General features: G+C 36.6%; 1 protein-coding gene and 1 pseudogene across 1 annotated transcript in view; one reads left to right on the top strand and one right to left on the bottom strand.

Annotated features, from left to right (window-relative positions):
* Positions 1-23,506, top strand: part of PHEX (phosphate regulating endopeptidase X-linked) — a 256,040-nt gene that overhangs the window by 96,913 nt on the left and 135,621 nt on the right. Inside the window, exons 10-11 of the mRNA XM_074214253.1 lie at positions 10,496-10,589; positions 20,331-20,459. Coding sequence (XP_074070354.1) covers positions 10,496-10,589; positions 20,331-20,459 — 223 coding nt within the window. The remainder of the gene's footprint in view (positions 1-10,495; positions 10,590-20,330; positions 20,460-23,506) is intronic.
* LOC141521069 (small integral membrane protein 1 pseudogene) lies at positions 3,626-4,080 on the bottom strand (annotated as a pseudogene).

Below are 23,506 nucleotides of genomic sequence, written 5' to 3'. Positions count from 1 at the left end.
GGTAATAATGATTATACTTTATATTTTCAGGGCTCCTTTTATTTTAAAGAAGGACAAAGAAAGATAGTGAGAGAATAGAATGAAAGAGGATTTTAATCTGGTTCTTGTCAAGATGATAACTTGAACAAACGTAAACACAGTGAAGTTCAATAGGAAAAACACAGACAGAAAATTTACCCCAGAGAACTATATAATATGCATCCAAACTTTAATTTTAAATATGTGCAAAAATGTTTTCATATAATTATGCACTGACCAGGAGCAAGTTCAAAAGAAGCAGAAATTATTTAGATTCTATATATTTCAATAAAATTCCTATTTTTTCTTTATTTCCCAAGGAAGTGGTATGACTTTACATTTATCTTGTACTTTTGCACTTACATTATTTATCTTTACAAGAAAGTTATATATTAGATAGAATGAATATTATTATGCCTGACTTACACATAAGGGGACTGAGATAGTTAAGTGACTTTACTAAAGTCACACCAAGATTTAGTTAGTGTTAAGACTAGAACATGAGTTACTCATCTCTGCATCCCAGGATTTTGTCATATAGTATTTAACTACTATGTTGTAAGTGTGGCAGAATTGAGAACAGATCTTACCTTGACAAGTTACATATTTTGGTGTTTTGAATTCATACTATTACTAGATCAATAAGCATTTATTAAGCACTTATTAATACCTGTCACTAGGCTAATTGATGGAAATTTTTGTTATTGCTTACTTGTTAAGTCATATCTAACTCTTTGTGACCCAAGAACCATAGCATACTTTCCTTTACTATCATCTAAAATCAGTCCAAGATCATGGTTTGTTAGTGCTTTCAAGACAGTATCTATCCATCTCATCCTCTGCCATCCCCTTCTCTTTTGTCTTCAATCTTTCCCAATATCAGGATCTTTGCCTATGAGTCCAGTCTTGTCATTATGTGGTCAGAGTATTTAAGCATTAGCTTCAGGGTTGATGGAAATACAAAGATAAAAATGAAACATTAGAGAGACATGGAAAAATTTTTTCAACTGATGCAGGTAAAGTAAGCAGAGTCAAAACAATTTTTATTGTAATATCACTTATAAAAATGAACCATTGAAAGATCCGAGAACTCTGTTCAATTAAGTTATGATTCAATGTTTTAGAATACTGATAAAAAAGAATACTGCTTATCTGATGACAGAGAGATGGTGGAATAATATTCAGAGGGAGAAAGGATGTTTTAGATATGACCACTGTGGAGATATAAATATGCTACTTGGAAGTCCTTTCTTTTCTTGTCAGAAGGTGTGTGAGAAAGAGAATAATTGGAAATATACATATTTATTTATGTTTATATTTGTATATGTATATACATACATATATACATATATACACATATATATGTATATACATATATATATATATATATATGCAGAGGGAGAGAGAGAGAGAGAGAGAGAGAGAGAGAGAGAGAGAGAGAGGAAGAAGAGCAGATCTGATATTTCATTATATAAGGAACTACCCTCTATGATGTAGGTTGGAGATGAGAGAGAAAAAGTTATGTGTGATGAGCTGCAAGATTTAAGAGTATTTGAAAGACAATAATGTATAATAAATCTGAAACGACAGTTTAGATTGATTCTATGTTGTGAAGAGTTTTAAATTCCAAACAGAAATTATACTTGGTCAGAGAGATAATAAGAGAGCACTGGAGTTTACTGTGTAGAAGAGTAACATGGTCTGACCTGTAGTTTAGAGAAATATCTTTGGGAGCTGGATTGGATGGAAGATAGTTTTGAGAGGACAAGCATGAGGCAGGGAGATCAGTAGCAGTTTGTTGTAAATAATTCAGGCAAGAGGGGATAATGTCTGAACTAGGATGGTGACTTTGTGAGTAAAGAGACGTAGAGATTGCATGGAAGGAAGAGGTAGGAAAGGGAATTAACACATATAAATGTAGTTAATTGGTGTATGTGTTTAGATACACATACACCACCTAAATACATTTCATAATTCCTGCTTGCTCATTTATTATCTCTTGGTTTAATTGCTGCCATCATCACCACTGCTAACCCTTTCCAACACATTTGATTTAGGCTTGAGAGTCTAGGGATACAAAGAAGAAAGGTGACACAGTCCTAGTGATAAATTGATAGAAGAGGTCAAAGAAAAAAATGAAAGGAAGGATAAGATCACTTGACTGGTGGAAGCTGGAAGACTCCCTCCAGGAGGTGGCATTGAACTGGAACTTGAAGAAAACATAGCAGAACTTTTGGGAGACTCCATTGCAGTCATGGGAGATGGAGCTGTGCAAAATCAGGGAGGTGAGAGAGGGCGAGACAAGAGCAGGAACCAATAAATAGTCCAGTTTGGAAATAAAATCAAGAGATAGATTAAAATTAGATGATCTTAAAAATCATTTTCTAGTTCTAAATGTTTGACCCCAAGCTATAGCATGGGAAGACCATGAAAACTAGGCTGTTTATTCAGTAGACAATGGGACGCATTGGAGATTTTTTGAGCAGGCAAATGAAATGGTCAGACTTTTTCTTTAGTCAGTTTGTCATTATTTTTTTTTTCTTGAGGTCACACCACAGGAAAGTGGCTATTTATTAGAATCCTTCCAGTCTAGCCTTTTTTTCCTTCTTTTCCATTATATTCTGCCTCTTTGGAAAGGCACGAGAAGGGGTGGGGTGGAGGGAGAAAGCTGGGGGCTCAACCCTCAGAACACCTCTGTCTTCCATGGCTCAGCCTCTGCTTCTTGGGTAAGGTCATGGATCAGGATGGGGACTGTTTTCTCCTGGCTTCAAGAGGCTTTGTGACATCTGTGACTAGGGGCCTTCAGAAACATCAGATCCCCAATTCAAATTCACTGGGTTTTTTCCCCCTTCAGGGAAGGTCAGGGGATCTAATTCCCTGGGCATAGTACAGCAATCAAGGGCAAATCCAGGGGAGGGAGCAAAGGAATAACTTTAAAATGAAAACCTCTTTCAATGGCTCCAGAGCTGAAAGGCTAAGACAACTCCCCCACACCAGACACACAAATATAACAGGAATGGGTAGTGGCACAACTGTAAGCCTGTGGGTTCAGAGAGGGAACCTAAAGCTTCAACAACAGATTGGTGGGGGTGGGGGTAAGGTTATAAATTTCCCTGCTGAAACCAAGGGAAAATTTTTGGCTTTGCTAGGAATCCATATTGAATCATTGCCACAGAAACAAAAATTTAGAGATGGAGGGGACCTTCAAAGCTATTTGGTGTCATTGGTGACTTCTAATTTTCTGATACATATCCGGAAGAGTTGGGATTTGAACTGGAAGAGTTGGGATTTGAACCATACATGTTGTAGTAACTCTCCTTGGAGGGGTGATCCAAAGGAGAGGTTTTCTGCTTTGTGAATAAGAACACAGGGGTAATCAAGGAGGGAATTAATGGGAGATATAGTGCTGGGGCTTTAACATTTGAGTATTAGTAACTCTCTCTGGGTTGAATGAGGATGGTTTGGTCTGGAGTTTTATCCTGGGACAAAGGAGAAGAGAGATTTGTATGTATTTTGGTGTTAGTATATCTGTCTTTCTGTGGGTCTGTGTCTCCATGTACGATTGTCTCTTCTTCTGTCCAGTGTCTGTTTCAGTAGGTGTCTGTTACTCTAGTAATGTTGTCTCTCTGAGACTTAGAATGTGTCCATCTATCCCTATGTGTTCATATCTATATCTATTGGTACATGTGCCCCCAGAGGCCAGCCTTGGTGATCTAAGCTGAGAAGTAAGAGGTTTCTGAGTAGTGGAGGGCTCCTGGAGAAGGTATCCAGCAGACTCTGCTACTTGCACTTGTGGATGTAGTATCCAGTAGTATAGCCGAAGATGAAGATGACCCAGAAAAGAATAATTCCACTTATCACCTTCATGGCGATGCCCATCTTCCCAGTGCATAGTTTGGTACAGATGCGCTCACAGCAGGAACTCTCCGTGGCTGACACATTCATGCTGACCTCATCCTGGCTGTTATTCCATCTGCTGTACTGGATGGCGCTCTCCTGGGACTCCATTCTTCCAATACAGGAGTGGGAAAGCTGGGCTCTGGTGGGCCGGGGGGCAGGTCAGGGCTGGGTGGCTGGGCTCTGGGGGCTCCGGCGTGCGTGGATCTGGGATGCAGGGGCGCTGGCCGCTGCCCCCTCACCTGCAGCTGTCACCTGGGGCTCCCCAGCTGGTGCCCAGACCCCCAGCTCTGGGAGTTGGGGTGCGGCCTTTGGCAGAAGAGGCTGGGGTGTCTTGCAAGGCTAGGAGCTGAGCTGCTTGGGCCGGGAGGCTGGGATTCAGTTTGTCAATATTTGTTAAGCACCCTGCTACTTTAAGATCTACCTATTGTGGGGAAAGTCCTGTATTAAAAGGTGAAGGTGCAAATATGAAATATAAAGCTAATCCTTGCCCTTCCAGAGTTTATAATCTATTGGGAGAAGGAAACTGAAAAGATACAATGTTCAGAGAAGTCCAAAACAAGTGGAGTCAGATGGAAAATGAAGAGATGAGTGGCCTGTGCATCCATCTCAAATGGAGATTTGTGGTTCCATCTTCTAATCACAGAAATTACTGATTTAATCTAAAAAAGAATGATAAGGTTCTTGGCAGGGGGATAATGGAGAAATTTTGGTAGTTAATTGAAAGATGGCTTATTTAAAGATAATGAATGAAAGATGGAAAGATTGGAAGTAGGGAGACTGGTCACAAAGCTAGTACAATAGACTAAATGAGAGGCAATAGGTATTGGAGAGTGGCAGTGAGATTGGAGGAAAGGATAAGATTAATATTTCAAAGGTAGAATTAACAGTATTTGGCAACTACTTGGATGCACTTTGGATGTACTTTGGATGTAGGGACTGAGATTCAGGAAAGAGTTAAAGATGATTCTCAAGTTTCAAGCCTAGCTACCTGGAAAGACAATGGAGTCAACAACAGAAATAGAGAAGATGGAAAAGGGCAGATTTCAGAGGAATGATGATGACCTATATTTTAGTCTTTTAGAGTTTGAAGTGCCTTTTAAGAAATCTAGGTAGAGATCTCTAGCAGGTAGTTGGAAAGGAGGACCTGGAAGTCAGAGGAGGGCTTAATGGTAGCAAATGAGGGTGGATTAGATCCTTCAAAGGGGGTGGTCATAGTTCTATCGTGGTCATAGTAGCTGTGATTTTGTTGGACCAGAGTTATTACTGAATCTTTGGCAAAAGCCCCTTGTCTAGGAAAAGGATTATAGCATTGGTTTCTACAGTGGTGGTGGTGGCAGTTGAGCAATAGGTAAGATGGTAAATTGAGGAGAAGTACATCTTGACTCTGGTGAATTGAAATGACCACTCTGGTCACAAAGCTTGTATAGTGACTAGAACTTGGACACAAATTAAGGGGATGATGGGCAGGGAGAATGACACAGAGAGGATGTGGCTCCATCAAATTTTGCTTAAAAAGAGATTTGAAGATTCTATACTCTTAGGTTGTAGTGGAAAGAACCCAGCAGACTTGGGTCTTAGAGGGCTGAGTCCCCTGTTCTGTCACTCACCAGTCATGTGATAGTTTCCTTATCTGTAAAATGGCAGAACTAATATGAGAACCTCTTTCCTCACAAGGAAGTGTTTTTCAAACCATAAATAATAAATTGTTGAATTGCTGTTATCTTCAATTTTCTCTTTTGGGGGGACTGGTTGTTTCATTGATATAAGGAACTCTTGATAAGAAAACTGTTCCAATGAAATATGTCCCTGCCCTACCACTAATAAGTAGTTTTAGAGTTACCAGGGGCACTGAGATTTTGATTTTAGGTCAAAAAAGAATTAAATACCTTGTCTTGTGTCAAGTAGTCACAATTTATCAAAGTCTAGATTTGAACTCAGGTTTTCCTGATCCTGAAGGTAGTACTCCATCCACAAAGTCATCAATACATAGTCATATATCTACATTATAAAACTTGAGTGAAGCCTATTAACTGCCCTCAGATTCTCATAAACACCATTTCTGGCTACCATTTTTGTTTGTTTGATTTTGACCATTTTTAATCTCCCAGTTATTCTGTATGGCAGACCATTATTTTTAGGTCAAACAACGGGTTTCTCTCAAATGGGTTAGTGTTTTCATATGGGAATTTTGTGTAATTATTTTTCAGGATATAGGATACCTATTTTTTCCTTTCAAAACGATTTCATTGTAGATAGAATGGGGCTGTTTTATGTTTGAAGGATAGCCTATATTTAAGCCAGTTAGGTGTTGTATGACTCAGAAGCCATCCTGAAGGCAAAGCCTGTTTTCTCTCAAGTAAAAATGTTTTCTCTCTCCTCAAATTTCTCTTTTAGTACTTTAGCTGGACCTGTTTTGCAGGTATGTCTCACTCTTTGTAATAACATAAACACTTCACTGGCCTTGGAGTAAGGAGGACTTGAGTTCAAATCTGTCCTCAGATACTTAATAATTGCCTAGCTTTGTGACTTTGGGCAAGTCACTGTTAAGTGATTTCAATAAATTGCCTTCAATAAATAAAATAAAAAGTGTAACATAAACATTCGTGCTCTTATCCCTATTCAACTATAAGCTCCATGAGTTGGTCAATCTATCAGCATTTATTGAATTCCTATTGAATCATGCCTAGGACAATTCCTAGGCATGACACCAAATTCAGGGCACACAAAGAGAGGCCAAAAAACTCATCCCCTGTTCTCAAGGAACTCTAAGGATGGAGGGAATGTATCTTTGCATCTCTAGAAGTTCTTTTGCATGTAGTAGGGGCTTAATAAACGAATACTGAATTGAAATGCATTGCCTTTTTTTCCTGTCACTTCTTGGACTTTAAGACTGCTTTTAATATCCATTTAAACCTGGGGAAAGTCTAGCATGGTGATCCTTAGTGGATCTTTTCCCCTGCATTGACCTTAAGTGAACCCTTTGAGAGTCCAGTATATCCTTCCTCTCCTTGTGTAGCACAGTCTGATCGAAATACAAAGTAAACACATTAAAGAAGGAAGACTCCTAACAGACTGAGACTCTTAAACACTGCTCAGGAAAGGGCTGTTTGTTGACAGTGTGGGTCTCCCTGCGTGCCTGTCTCTAATAATTGGGTATTCTATGAGGAAACAGCCTCAGAGGACCTGTGCATGGTAGTCATGCTCTGCTGGTTTTTAAAAGAGAATTCAAAATGAACATTGATAACTGGGGACCATTATGTAAAAAAAATTGGATGCCCTAGGAAGTAATCTCATGGTATAGTTTTTGTCTAGTGCCCTCTTTTTGGGTACTTTTGTTTTTCATTACTTTATTTATTAGCATTTGGGGAAATAACCAAGCTGCTGAAAAAGCTTTTTGGAAAAAACATTATAGCTATTTTTATTGACTATTGCTGAACTTTTTTATTTTTTTATTTGTTTGATGTAGCAGAGTATTAGGTTGCAGTGACTCAGCCATTAGGGTGATAACTGTGCAGACATGGTAATATGAGCTCTTGGAAGTCGTGCTTGATAGGATTCTTTCTGATATTTATAACACACCAAGGAAACTCATCAGCTCCATGTCTGACTGGCTAAATATCCTCATATACCATATGCTAGAGAGTACAGGCCTTGTTATATCACTATGCTAGCTCTTCTGGCTATTAATGTATTCTACAGATTATTGTTTTCTCTTCTTTGCCCAAAGACTTTCATCAAGTATTTTCTTCTGGGTATATTTGGGTCTGTGTAAATGGTCTTTACAGAATCAGTAGCATAGTATAGTGGATAGAATGTTGGACTTGGAATGAGGTGTTGGACCTACATCCTTCTTTCCTCTGACACTGGGCAAGACTAGTCTTTTAGACCTGAGAGAATGAAGCAGTTCTCTAAGATTACAAGTGATAAGTGTGTAGCAATTTGCACCTTTTATTAAATGTTTTCATATCGGAAGTACTGTAATTTATATTACAAAAACTATGCTTGACCCAGCTACTTGCTTTTAGCCCCCTTTTAACCCTATTCTTTACATATCACCATACTCACACTTTATCTTCCCCTCTTAGAGACTGTTGTTCCGTCATTTTTCTATCTTATCCAACACTTCATGATCCCATTTTGGGGTTTTCTTGGCAGAGATACTGGAGTGCTTAGCCATTTCCTTTTCCAACTGATATTATAGATGAGGAAACTAAGGCAAACAGTATTCAATCACTTACCTTGGGCCACATAGCTAGTAAGTATCTGAGACCAGATTTGGGCTCAGAATATGAGTCTTCCTAATTCCAGGTCCTTTACCCTACCTCCTGGGTCTTTAAGGATTCGATTAATCAATGAATCTATCCATGAGGATTAGTTGAGTCTTAATTGAGTCTTCTTTGTTCACAGCACTAATGATCTAAAGACAAAAGTGAAATAATTTCTGTCCTCAAGGAGCTTATATTCTAATTAGGAAGACAACATACACGTGTATAAATGTATATGTGAGCATATATATAGAACATTTATATATGTATGTATATATACATATTGTTTCATTCATAGAGTGTACATTTCTTTAACATAGTGACTATTTTTTTTTGTGTGTTTTCAATATTTAACATAGTTCTTGTGCTTATTGTTGTTCAGCCATTCAGCTGTGTCTAACTCTTTATGACCCCCATGGACCATACTGTGAGACAGAATCACATTTGGCTTTTCGAGTAATATGAACCACTTTGATGTTCAGTTGTGTCCAACTCTTTATGACCCCATGGACCATAGTATGCCAGTACTGTTCATAGGGTTTTCATGGCAAAGATAATAGAGTGGTTTGCCATTTCCTTCTCTAGTGGATTAAGGCAGACAGAGGGTTAAGTATCTTGCCCAGGGTCCCATAGATAGTAGGTGTCTGGGGACAGATTTGACTGACTCCAGATTCAATACTCTATTCACTCTATCATGCTTCCTTGAAAGAATTTACATCTGAAAGGATACTTGAAGGTCATCTAGTATGATCACCCCCCCCCCCTCCTATTTACTATAGAAGAGGAAATTGAGGCTTAGGGCAGTGGAAGATTTGAAGTCCTATATCAAAGAGTTAGGTAGCACAGTAGATAAAGTGCTGGGCCTGGACTCAGAAAGATTCATCCTGAGTTCAGATCTGGACCTCAGACACTTACTCGCTGTATGACATTGGGCAAGTCACTTAATCCTGATTGCCTTCTATTCTGGGTCATCTCCAGTCCTCCTGATTCATATCTGGTCACTGGACTCGGATGACTCTGGAGGAGAAAGTGAGGATGATGACTTAGCACAGCATCTCCTTACTCAAAAAATAATTCTTGTGCTTGTCGTGGCATCACCTCCCTGATGTCATGGTCTTCTTTGAGAATGGACAAATATCATCAGCTGTGACCCTGGGTAAATCACTGATCCTGTTTGCCTCAGTTTCCTCATCTGGAAAATGAACTGGAGGAGAAAATGGCAAGCCACTCCAGTATCTCTGCAAAGAAAATCCCAAATGGAATCACAAAGAGTTGGACAAGACTGACAAACAACTGAAAACAGCAACAACTCATACAGTTTTTCCTCTGTAGTTTGAACTAGCAAATTTTGGACTTAAATTTAAAAAGTTAAAAAAAAGATTACGTGCTGGTTCTAACAGTCTATTTGACAACTTGTGATTCTTAAATAGTCTTTTTTAAAATTTTAATTTATTTTAATTTTTCAATGATCATTTTCTCTTTCTCCTACTCCCTACCCTCTGTGAAAAGAAAAACAAAACCCTTGAAACAAATATACCTAATTAAGCAAAATAAATCCCCACATTATCCCTGTCCAAAAGTGTATGTCAGTTATTGTTAGTGAAGTCATTCAACCAGTATTTATTTAATGCCTACTGGGTTCCATGCAGTGCCCAGTAAATATAAGAAATTTAATTTTATGTCATAAGCTTCAAATACTCACATTTGTTAGAGCTAGAGATACAAAGAAAAAAAGAAGATGGTCCCTGCCCTGTAGAAACCTACAATCTAATGGGGAAGCCAAAAGGTAAGCAACTAGATTTAAACAAGATCTATACAGGAACAAACTATACATATAGTATATGTATATGTGTTTGTGGGTGTGTGCATATGTATGCATATAATACAGATATGTATATAGATAGATAGATAGATATAGTTTTTAATCCTATTCAAAGAGATCTATAACCTTTGCCCTTAGGAAACAGCATCCTGAGGCCTGAAATGTAAGGCATATTATCGGCATTTTTAGTCTTATAACTAAAGACAAGCTACTTAACCCAGACTAATAGGTTCATAAAAGTATCCAAAGGAGTTAGGGAAGAATCAAGCTAGAACTAAACTATTTGTTTATTTGTTTCATTTATTTCATTTGAACCATTTAAATTTGCTTCCCCCGCCCCACGTCCCGTCCCCCAAGGTTAAAGTTCTGAATCCTTCTATTAAGAAACCTGGAAGAATATTTCCAGGAAGATATCTGGGGTGGTCTGCAGAACATCCAGCCCTGAGTTGAAGTATAACTCATGTGTTTCTGTCTCTTTCATGTTTAACAGGACCATTGCCAATTATTTGGTGTGGAGAATGGTTTATTCAAGAATTTTAAACCTTAGCAGACGTTTTCAGTATAGGTGGCTCGAATTCTCTAGGGTAAGTAAAAGAAATTTATGTTATGCTGTCATACTTTGAAGATCCCTTCAAAATGCTCACCTTTGTTAGCAGATCCAGTAAATACATCTTTAGGGACTGTATTGAAGAAATATTAAACTCCATATTACATGATGATATGCTATAATTTATTAAGGGTTGTGTTTAGGAATTTTTAGAACTATATTTGGGGCCATTATATTCAGTTCAATAATAATTTATTAAAAGTCTATTGGGAACAAATAAATGAAATAGCATTTATTAAATATCAGTCATATACCTTTGCTGGGCAGAGGAATTTCAAATATAAGCACCTCTGAGGCACTTATTATCTTATAATAGAGAAAGTCAATATTTTGGGGAGCATATATATGGGAAGAAGTTTTGATTTAGAGAGTCACAGGAATGGTGAATTGAGCCACAGTGCAGTTGATTGTCATATATTTTTGGCAAGATTGATTTAATTAATACGGGGAGAGGGGGGAAGAACGGCCACATATTCAGTGACAGGATCAATGGTCTGTATAGATAGGGTAAAGTGAAGTTCTAAAATTGAATAACTTTGTACTTCCAGGAAGAGGAGGGGGGATTGTCGGTGAAGGTCCAGGGTCTGGATGAGTCAAGGTGGGAAGAGGAGCAGGGCAGATGATAAGACTATCTATCATGTGCAATACACTGTGAAAAAAGACTATCGTTTTAGTCTTTTTTTCCTCACTGATTTTACTATACAAGAGCAATTCCTCAGTGGTATAATTTTAACTTGATCAGTTTGTTAGCATTTCTAAACTTTAAGAATAAAAATAAATTTAAAATAGGGATTAATATTCTTGAGAGAGTTGTTGCAGATCAGATATACCTATAATTTCAATGAATTTATATCACCTCATAGAGCTGCAGGGACAAATTTTTCCCATGGCATCAGTTTGTCCTGTTGGATTCTGTTAGAGGTGTTGAGATCCAACCTTAATCTCTTTTGAGACCTCTATAAGCTCTTAATTCCTACTTTCTCATTTCTGCTCATTTGAATCTATATCCCTCCCTGGTTACAGAGATTTTTGTCTCTTCTCTCTTCTTTCTGGGAATTCTGGTTTGAAGATTTATATTATGCAAAATCTGAAAGTATTCTCAAATGTCTTTAAAAAATAAAAACCAAAGTTAAAAGTTAATTTTACTTGCTTTTCTTCAATTTTGATAAAAAGTATAGTTAAGACCTAGTTAGATTTTATTTAACAGGAATAATAATTATTATGATAATAATAACAATTAATAATAATAATAATAGCACTTAGTGCTTTAAGGTTGACAAAATGCTTAGCATTTGTTATTTCATTTGATTCTCAGAACAATTTGAGGTAGGTATCATTATTGTCTCTATTTTATGAATGAGGAGTTTGAGACTCAAATTTATTTCAGAAGTATAACTATATATTAAAATTCTGAGTATCTAAACTATATCATATAAATAAGTGACACAATGGAAAGAAAGCAATGTTATTCAAAATTTAGTAAGATCTTTGTATGTAATGATAATTAATGATATTTGGCAATAATTCACACAAATGCTTTGTATGCTTTATTTCTTTTTTTTCCCACAATAGTCCCGTAACATAAGTGCAATTATCACTTGAATTTTGTAAATGAGTGAGGAAGATATGGGTTCAAATCCTGCCTCTCACAATGTGATTTTCAGCAGGTGACAACCTTTTTAGGCCTCCGTTTTCTTGGCTATAAATTGAGGGAGTGACTTAGATGGGTTCTAAAGTCTGTTCAAAACCTAGAAACAGATAGATAGAATGCTACACCAAGAATCAGGAAGATCCATTATTCCCTGAATAAATGGGAATGACTCTCCTGTCTCAAGGCTATTCTAACCTCAAATGAGGTTATTTTTAGGAATGGATTTTGTGACCTTCTGGACCATGATTAGGGAGGGACATTAGGGTTTTTGACATCTCCTATAGTGCTTTAAGGTTGATAAAATGCTTTGCATCTCTCATATATATATATATATATGTATATATGAATGAGTTTAGTAGAAAGAATTAGTTAAAATGGGAAACTCCTAGATGATGGCCTAACCCTTCATGAGCTCTTTTCCAGTTCAAAACATGCTCTCTCTCTCTCTCTCTCTCTCTCTCTCTCTCTCTCTCTCTCTCTCCTCTCCTCTCCTCTCCTCTCCTCTCCTCCTCCCTCCCTCCCCCTTCCTGTCTGTCTTTCTCCCTCTATCCCTGTCTCCCTCCCTTTCTCCTCTTTGTCTTTGTCTTTCTGATCCTGTCTTTCTGTCACTCTCTTATAACCTATTCCATCTTATTGTGTCTCAGAGACTTTTCCATGACTCCACTTATTTCCCAAATTAAGGACATGTTCCAGAACACTTTCCCAAGAAGTAAAAATTGATCATTGCAGCTCTGAAAGCCATAAAGTGCTATGTAGATGTGAGTTACAATGATTGGCTCTGAAGATTCCAGTTTCACAAAACCTGTCTATCCCAACCATTTCAAGGCTACTTTTAGATAAATTTGACTTCTCTGCCCTTCTTGCACCTGATCTCTACCTCTTAGAATCTTTGGTTTCTTTTAAATACTCAATATAAGTATTATTTTCAGAATGAGACCTTTCATTTTTTCTCCAAACAACTTTCCTTAAAGTTACCTTATATATTCTCTGAATAGGTTTTGTATATATGCCTCTATATAACCATATAATTACTCCCTCTCCTCTACTTCCTTTAGGATGAAAAATTCTTGTAGGCAGGGACTGTTTTGCCTTTGTCTGTAGTATCCCTAGAGCTTAGCATAGTATGTGACATATAATAGGCACTTAATTCATACTGAATGAATAAAGGAAGGAAGTAATTTTTCCTAAAATCATACTGCCGGGCATTGGTCTCTCCCAAACCTCTGCCAGTTTTATATTACATAGAGTTCAAACAAGGATACAAAGACAGGATCGACTGAGTAGCTTCCATGTGGTCTGTTTCCAAAAAAGGTACAAAAATATAGACTAGCGTGTAAGCCATTTCCAAATAAGTCACATAGTTTGCTTGAGACATATTCCGGCAGGGAAATCTAAACATTCAATCAACTATGCGCAAATTCAGTCTAGGGTGAGCTCCAAACACAAGCCTTCCATTAAAGTTTATCATAATGAAAAATTATAATAACTTGAAATCGTAAAAGATCATTGCTAGTGTCAGAGATAGGATTTAAATCTAGGTCTTCCTGATTTCAAGTCCAGTATTCAGTATATTCTCCTTTAGAAAGTAAACTCCTTGAGGGCAGGGGCTATTTTAATTTTGCTCTTTTCTTTGGGGCCTAGTAAAAAGTGTTAAATAAATGTTTGATTGATATACTCCAGAGGCTAAAAGATTTTCTTGGGCTATACTATAATTCTAAAGCTATGTCTTTCTGTATCATCAAATTTGATTTAGAAACTTTCTGACTTGTTTAGAAAAATTTCTTTTAAGAATCACAGAATTGGGGCAGCTAGGTGGTGCAGTGGACAGAGCACTGGAGTCAGGAGTACCTGTGTTCAAATCTGGCCTCAGACACTTAATAATTACCTAGCTGTATGGCCTTGGGCAAGCCACTTAACCCCATTGCCTTGCCAAAAAAAAAAGAGTTAAAGAATCAGAGAATTTAGAAGTGAATGGATCTATATTATTATTGAGTCATTTTTTCAGTTTTGTCAGAATCTTTGTGACCCCATTTGGGATTTTTTTGATGAAGATACTAGAGCAGTTTGCCATTTCCTTCTCCAGTTCATTTTGTAGAGGATGAAACAGGAAACATGGTTAAGCAACTTGCACTCAGGTACTAAGTGTCTAAGGCTGGATTTGAACTCAGTAAGGTAAATCTTCCTGACTTTAGACCCAGTACTCTATCCAGTTACCACCTAGTGCTTAGAGATGACCAACCCTCTTTTTACAAAGTGGGGCATACTGAGTTCAAAAGAGGGCAATTAGCTTGTCTATGATCAGATAAGAAAACATCACCCAGGGTCAGAATTCTGATCCAGGTCCTGTGACTTCAAATCCAGGGCTCTTTCATTGCTTCTTCTCTGATGTTGCATCCTGCCAATTTGCTAAATGTTTATATCTGCCTTTTGCTTGAATACTGGGAAATATTTTGTTATAACAATGATGCATGATAAATGTTTTCTGGGTTAGAACTTTCACAACAGCTCTAGGGATCTGACTCCCCTAAGTAACCTAGAGGTCAATTCTTGGGAAAAAGTCAGTATACATATCTGTATATATATACATACATACATATCTGTATATATATATTTCAGACAAATAATAGAAGTATCTTTGATAGTCGGCTTGGGGAGTTCCTTCACTGACTGAGAAATCAGCTCCTATGACTTTCTAGATCAGTCCTAAGTTGATGCCTTAGACAGAAGTTTAATGACTTACCCAACCTCCCACAGTGAGTAATGTAGAAGTTACACCCTTCATTACTCTAAGCCCAGTCTTCTCTTTATTACATCAGAGAATCCATGCTATTCTAAAAATCTCTGATAATAAGTGGAGGAAAGCATAAGGCAGGGAAGATGGGAAGGAAAAGGGGGGAAGAATGCAATATCCTCAACTGTCAAAACATTTTCATTTTGTTATCAATATGACATTTGAGGGAGCAATATTTTTTTCCTCTGATATCTTCCCTGGCTCTGCTGCAACCCAATATGAGCTAAACTTGTCAGTATGTTGAATTCACCAACAGAATAATAGGCAATAAGTATTCCTATCTCTTAAGTAGAAATATATAATTTAAATATATATATATATAATTATATATGTAAATGTATGTATATGTGTGCATATATATACACACATACATGTGTATGTGAGTGTGTTGGTTAATAGCTTCCCCCCCCTTTTAACTCAAAAGCAAATAAATTATTATTTAATAGACTCTAGGGAAAAGCTTAAAGATCACTTGTTTTGGCTTTGATAGAGTTAATTAGATGATCTTTAAGAATCCTTCCAACCCTGAAAGTATGATTTTTTTGATACACTTATCTTTGGTAGAAAAGAATCTTTTGTCACTATGAGGATGTCATTGAGCCACTCAAGATGGCTAGGCATGGGTCCATGATTACAAATTACATAGCTAATTGGAGATACAAAATTCATTTGGCTTCAATCATCCATATAGTTCAAATGAATTTTCTATCACTACAAATGATTTGTAAAGTTGATGCTAACTTATAATTTTGCTACCATTTATTAAAATTATTTTGGTGGTAGATCCAACCTAAGTAAAACTTTTGTAGGATCAAATTCTTTCAAGAGCAACTGAAAGAGTATTCAATTTCAGTTTGTTTGGGGGGAAAAATACTAAGTGCCTACAGAGCCAAAGTATTGTGGCAGGTACTAGAATTTTTTTTTTAGGTTTTTGCAAGGCAAATGGGGTTAAGTGGCTTGCCCAAGGCCACACAGCTAGGTAATTATTAAGTGTTTGAGACTGGATTTGAACCCAAGTACTCCTGACTTTAGGGCCAGTGCTTTATCCACTGGATTTGAACCCAGGTACTCCTGACTCTAGGGCCAGTGCTTTATCCACTGTGCCACCTAGCCGCCCCCCCCTTTTTTTTTTAAGAATTTTCTTTTTAAGTCTGGATCTTTGATTTCTATTGGTTTTGGGAATTCTTTCTACCTATGGGACAACTATTCTGGAATTGATAGGATTAGAATTATAATCCAGTTAGAATCTGGAATTAGAAAGTTGTCTAGGGGTTAAATGATTTGTTCAGGGTCACACAGCTAAGGTTCTAGAGGCAGTATTTAAACCCAAACTCTCTAATGCCACCTCACTATCTGCTATGAAATGCTACTTCCCATAAGTAAAAAGAAAAAGTTTAAATTATACATGGTTTCTCGCTTTATAGAACCTATTCCTTAGTAAATTCAATTTAGTAATATATGGGCCACTAAGTGATGCAGTGGATAGAGTGCTAGACTTGTTATTAGGAAGACTCATCTTCCTGAATTTAAACCTGACTGAAGACATGCACTAGCTGTGTAACTCTGGGAAATTCAATTAACCCTGTTTTCCTCAATTTCCTCCTCTGGAAAATGAGCTGGAAGAGGAAATAGAAAACCACTCCAGTAATCTTTGCCAAGATAATTCCAAAGGGAATCATGACGAGTAGGACATGCCTTAAAGGACTGAACAACAACAAATTTTGTCATCATGCTTAGGAATGATGGTGTAGAATGGCTTGAAGTCATCATACTTAGGAATTAGTATTTGTAGATTAAGATCACTACAATGAAGTTATTAGAGAAATGCTTTTGTGTATTTTAGCTGATAAAAAGACAAGGAATAGTTTATAACAGTATGTCAAACTCAAAAGTTACTACTATTTAAAATACTATGAGAAAGTATTGCCACATATTTTCTTTAAGAATGGGCAATAAAGGACAAACAATTAGGTCTTCCTCATACATTGACTGTAGCATGGATCACCTGGATGGGTTGAGACCAATGTAGTTCAGGACTGTGCCTCCTCCTAAACTGCTTAATGTAGACCCAGTTTCTTGGTTACAGCAAGTGACTTGACTCTGTGAGGGACTGGGGTAAAGTAAATGTGATTTGACTGATGAGATGCTTGTCACCTGAAAACCAGAGCAGTAAGAAAATAGTCATCATCAATCACCATACCATTCAGGATAGGCCTAGTATGGGGTATTCTTAAGGGCTTTCCAAAGAGGACTTCATGGGGAGATAGTCCTGTTGTCCAAATTCATGAGGATCAGTGCTAGGGTCTTGACCCAATGGAGCCTTTTTTTATTAACATATTTCAGTCAATTGTTTTTCTTTCATATATCCCTGAACTAACTAGTCCTTTAGGAATGCAATTTAAGGCAACATTAGTTCTTTTGGCTTCCATAACCCTGTTGATTTTTTGGATTTGAAGTTGAGGATTGTATCTAAAGAGTGAAGGTGACCTTGCATTTTCAGAGGTTATGCCAGGGAAAGAATGATGTGGTAAGGTCCTAACAGTTTGGAACTCAATCTCAGATTGGCCTGAGGATAACTCATTGGATGCCAAACTTAACTTTAAGTTTTCAGAGCCTTATCACCAAAGGGATGACTACCATCTTATACTTTTTATTTTTAAAGCTGAGGCTTTAAAAGTCATTAAGGCTGACTATGGAAGTGCTTTGGAGGTATGACCTGCATTAGTACAGGTCAACAACTGTTTTTGAGTCATTTCTGTGGTGTCCAACTTCTCATGACCTCATTTGGGGGCAGTAACCACACCAAAAACCCCCCATCTATCCTTAAAATATTCAGCATACAATTGCATTAATTTCTTTGATTGCCATGTCACTCTGAGCACTCATATTAAGCTTGTGTTATTGTTTAGTCCTATCTGACTTCATGTAGTTTTCTTGGCATAGAAACTGGAGCACTTTGTCATTTTCTTTTGTAGCTTATTTTACAGATGAGGAACTGAAGCAAAATTAAATGACTTGCCCAGGATCACACAGCTAGTCTTGAAGGTCAGATTTGGACTCAGTTCTTTGTAACTTCAGGCCTTGTACTTGTATAAACCTAGAGTTTGGTCTTTAACAAAACAATTATCAATTAGACACAATATAGTGTTTATTTTCTATAAGGTTTGCAAAAATACCTATGGATGGGAAATTGGTTAGAAATTAATTCCAAAGTAGGAAGTTAGGAGAGCATGTATAGATAGAGGGTTTAGATAAAAAGCCATAAACATAAAACTTTTGGTAGCCAATGAAATTATATATTTTCATAAAGATGTCATTATTCATTGTGATCTTCTTCCCTGAATCATGATGTCTGTTTCATATCAGGACTAACAGGAATTCCATTAGCAGGAGGAAGAGTGCTTCCTCCTGTCTCAAGATAATTATTTTTTATCACATATATTAAAGACTCCATGAAACATAGGAGTCTTCCTCCCTTTCTGGGAGTCTATCCCTTTGACTGTTGACAAAATGGAGGATTTATGGAAGATATTAGGCTTATTTTCCGAAGAAGGATGTTGACATTTTTATAAAAAGAGTTAACATTCAGATTTATAATCCTTATCAGAGGCAAAAGCAGATTTTGAAAAGAAATATGTTTTAAACTTATTAATTTTTGACATAATCTATTTGCTGTACCTCCTACCTGCTCCATCCATATTAAACATGTAATCTACTAAAACTTCTAGGTCTTTTTTCCCCCTTACCTGAAATTCTTTCTAGTTATCTCTCACCTCTCCTGTTCTTATACTTAAGGGCAGCTAGGTGGTTCAGTGATCAGAGCACTGGTCTTGTAGTCAGGAGAATGGGAATTCAAATCTGACCTCAGGCATTTGACACTAACTGTGTGACCTTGGTCAAGTCCCTTAACCCTAATTTGCCTCACATCCAGGTCCATCTCTAGTCGTTCCTGATTCATAACTAACCACTGGACCCAGATGACTCTGGAGGAAGAAAGTGAGGCTGGTGACTTAGCACAGCATCCCCTCACTCAAATGCAATTCATGTGCTTGTCATGGCATCACCGCTATGATATAAAGGTCTTCTTCGAAAATGAAGGACAAAACATTGTTATCATTTTTGTTCTTGTACTGTTGCTTTAAAAACAAAAAAAAAATCTCCAAAAGCAAACAAACAACCCCCCCACAATCCAAATTAAGGCCTTAGTAGAATTTTATCATTGCTAAATTTCAGTTCTTAGACCAAAAGCAGGTTTCAACCCACTGTTCTAACCTGCTGGGATATTTGGGCTCTTGATCCCATTGTATTAGCTATTCCTCCTAGCTTAGTAATATCTACAGATTTGAAAGCATATTATCTATGCCATCATTTAGGTAAGTGATAAAAATGTTGAATAGAACCGGATGAAAGGAAAAATGCTCTTGTAGAAACTTTTATCTAGTAGATAGAAATCTATTAAGTATCACTTCTTTGAGCTAGTTGAATATCCAATACTTCCCTTTCCTGAAATACCTGAATTCCATTTTAAAAAATTAAACTATTTGTTTAAAACTTTTTATTCTTTTAAAATAGATGCAAAAGATAACATTTAAAGTCATTCTTGTCATTTATGTAACCCTGTGAATTAATTCATGAAATCTTTTTGGCAAAAGTTGGGGAGAAGTAGAATGATCTGGAAAGGGCACCAGGATGTTTATAGAAGATCTGAGGGCAAAAAAGAGCAGTTATTTATATAATGACACAAAATTTACAAACTTTGTAGAAGGATCAAAACAGTTAAAAAAATCAATGATTTAGAATGATTAACAGAGTGATTTAACTAATTAGAATACCATGGATGGCCAGTTAAAGCTGTGATATTAGTCAAGAGAGTATTTTTCAAAACTTCACTCTTGGGGCAGCTAGGTGTCACAGTGGGTAGAACTGGGGCCCTAGAGTCAAGTGGACCTGATTTCAAATCTGACCTCAGACACTTAATACTTAGCTGTGTGACCTTGGGCAAGTCACTTAACCCTATTGTCTTGCAAAAAACCAAAGTGAAATTAAAAAAAATGCACTCTTAAAATGAGACATAGACCTTTTGTTCTTGGAAAATGATTTGAAGTATTTTTTGATCCCAAGAGCCCAAATACCAATGGGAAAAGTCATGCAATTTGGCTTTATGTTAGGAGATTTTATGACTAGGAGATAGTGCATTTTGTTTATTTTAATGTGGTAGGTTGTGTTATTCTAATCCATAGCTTTTTCAAAGGAGTGTTCATGTTTACTTTCAACAGGTAATCCAAGGGACTACAATTTTGTTACCTCAGTGGGACAAATGTGTAAACTTCATTGAAAGTGCCCTTCCTTATGTTGCTGGAAAAATGTTTGTGGATGTTCATTTCCAAGAAGATAAGAAGGAAATGGTAAGTCCAGGACCTTTTTTGGAAGCATATTGAAATCCCCCCCTCTCTTTTTTAGCTTCTTTTGAATAAATAATATTCCTCTGGTTTAAAAATGCTTTTTTATATGCTTTCCCTTTAGAAACTGGTGAGGTCAAGGGCAAAAAACCTTGGTAACCAAAATTTAGAACAAAGAATAACTCTCATTAAGAATATTTCCGCCCCTGAAGTAATTGGGCTATTGACCCATCAGAAGGGCAATTTCCTCTTAATTCCCTTAGATGAATTTGTCCAAGAAAGTGCCCTTGAGAAGTAAGTACCCTCCCATTCAGATGAAATTCTTTGTCTTCTATTCAGAAGAATTTCTTCTTATTAGTCTCTGAGAAGAGTCCCATTGATTCCTAGTGGGGAATGACCCTAGAAAAATGGATTACTAATTTTGTTACTCAATTTTCTTTAATGCTAACCTCAAAACTATATATTAAAAATTGTGAACATATTATCTTTCTTTGCTTAAGATTGCTATAAATGCTTACTTCGTATCATTTTGGGGATGTTAGAAAACCTGAAGAAATTATTCCTTTTTTGATATCTCTCTCACTTTTTCTAATCAAGAAATATTTTTATATATTACATTAATATTAAATTAAATTGTTTTTGGCATACTTGTGCCTAAAACTCAGAGTACAGTATTATTTTTCTTTGATACCTCTTCTATCAATTGTAGATTTTTGGTCAATTTCTTTCACCATTATATTATTTAAATCATCTCACAGTTTTGATTTGAAGAAGAAACTTATTCCTTAATAAAAAGTACATAGAAAACAAGCAGTATAACTAGGATCAAGTAAAAATTAGATAGGATAAAAAGAAACATTAAATTGTATTTCATTGAGCCAGGCTTTGATTCCTATAATTCCTGAGTATGGAATCTAATAATTAGCTAAGAAATGGAAAAGATATGATTCATTCTCAATCCATCTTTTGCATTTATGAAACTATAGAATTTTAGAGCTAGAAGAAATCTTGAAATTTCTCTAGGCCAAGCTCCTCAATTTAAAAATGAAAAGCCTGGGGCCTAGACAGATAAAGGGATTTGTCTACAACTAGTTGCTGGCACAGATAAAACTATAATTTAGATTTGCTGATTTCTGTATAGAATCCAAGTTGGACAGAAATGCTTTAGTATGTAATACAGAAACATTGTAGTATCATAGAATCACAGAATTTGAGAGCTACAAGGACACTCAGCAGCCACATAGTCCTACTCATACATGAAAGAAAGCCCTTCTAATACATATGCTTTAGATGGTTATGTAACTTTTGCTTGAAGACCTTCAAGAAAGTGTTATCCACTATCTCTCAAGTCAGTCCAGTTTACTTTTGGATGACTAATTTTTTAGGACATATAAATTTACTCCTTTATTTATGATCTTCTCTAAGTCAAAAAATCACCTTCATGATGTCATTGGTCCTCTCAGAGAATGAAGGACAAACAATATTGCAACCGAGATATCCTTCCTTTGATTTTAAGAAGTTGGCTATCCTATGTCTCTTCCCTGAGTCCTGATCCCTCACTCCAACATATCCTTCTTCAACCTAATCTTTAACTGAGCCTCATATTGCATATATTGAAGACCTTTCACCATTTTGGTTGTCATCTTCTGTGTTACTCTGCAAGTTGTCAATACCCTTAAACAGCGATTCCTTGAACAAAATATTCTAAATGAGATGTGGTAATTAAAATAGTCTCACCTCCAATGAAAGAGACTGAGCAGAGCTCTGAACCAATTCATCTTAGGTCCATGGTCCCCTCTAATGAAGTGGTCTTAAGATCTTCCTCAGGATCTGAGATGCCCTCTCTTTCCAGGACTCTACTTTGATAGGAGTTGGTATCTAGATATTCAAGAAGGATTATCTCAAATACAGAATAATTCTATAGGCCTTGATATCTTGACATTCAAGAATAGCTATCTCAAGTAAAGAATAGTTCAATTGGTTGACAAATGAGGCATAGGCTAGAATAAGCCAAAATAAATAAAACAATATGTCAGCAGGGTCATGAGTTGGGTGGGTCAAAAAGTCCTTCCTGACTAGGTGATTGTAAGATGGATGGGCTCCTTCTTAGATTAAGCAGGAGGAGATGGTACAGGCTATTCATACCGAATAGGTGGCCATAAGATGGATGGGCTGCTCTTAAAATTGGACAAGAGGAGATGATAGTCTGGAGGTACAAAAATAAACTGAGATTTTCCCATGTATTTGAATTACTTCAGCCTCAATGGATTTGGTCACCCAGAGAAGGAAAACCAATGGAGAGGGCCTCTAGCTAACATCTTATGATTATGAAAGTGATCTTACAATCTGTACTTCATAGCTTTGGGGCCTAATATATAGAATGTGTAATCACCTCCCCATACATATCAAACTGATTAATACTAACTGCAGTAAAGTGAGGGTTCAGATAAATTATTTCTCTCTGACAAAAAATAGAGTACATTGATAATGTTATTTTTGGAAACTCTCTCTTAAGGCAGGTTACAGTTACATTAATTTTTTTTTTTCCGGCAGATTACACAACTGACTCATATTGAATTTGGAGCTATTTAAACCCTGCCTTTTAGAACAACTACTGGCTATCTAGTTTTTCTATCTAGCACTTATGAAGTTGATTTTTGCACCTGATTGTTAAGACATTACATTTAGTCCTATGCTACTGATATGGCAGACCAAATCTAGGCTTTTTGGTATTTTTGTTTTTGTTTTTTGGATGCATTAGGCATTTCAACTGATCTTAAGTAAAATGCTCAGGACAGATTAACTAGGGCCAAGGTGAAAAATAAGAGGCTTTCTTTGGGAATTGATCTTTTAATTTGTTGGGGTTTTTTTTCACCTTTACCCCCCCCCCCCCTTTTTTGAGGAAAGGGTGGTTTGTTGGATCAAATTTTTCTATTCTTTTAAATTCAGAATAATTGATAGCACATAAGGGAATGATCTTGGCAATTCAAATAAAAATCCCAAATAAATATATAAGTTTTGCCTGTTGAAAAGAAAAAAAAGAAGTAAGAGCC

The sequence above is a fragment of the Macrotis lagotis genome, chromosome 1 (genome assembly GCF_037893015.1).
Source record: "Macrotis lagotis isolate mMagLag1 chromosome 1, bilby.v1.9.chrom.fasta, whole genome shotgun sequence".
Classification (NCBI taxonomy): domain Eukaryota; kingdom Metazoa; phylum Chordata; class Mammalia; order Peramelemorphia; family Peramelidae; genus Macrotis; species Macrotis lagotis.
The sequence above is the reverse complement of the archived record's forward strand: the minus strand, read 5'-3'. Positions and strand labels throughout refer to the sequence as shown.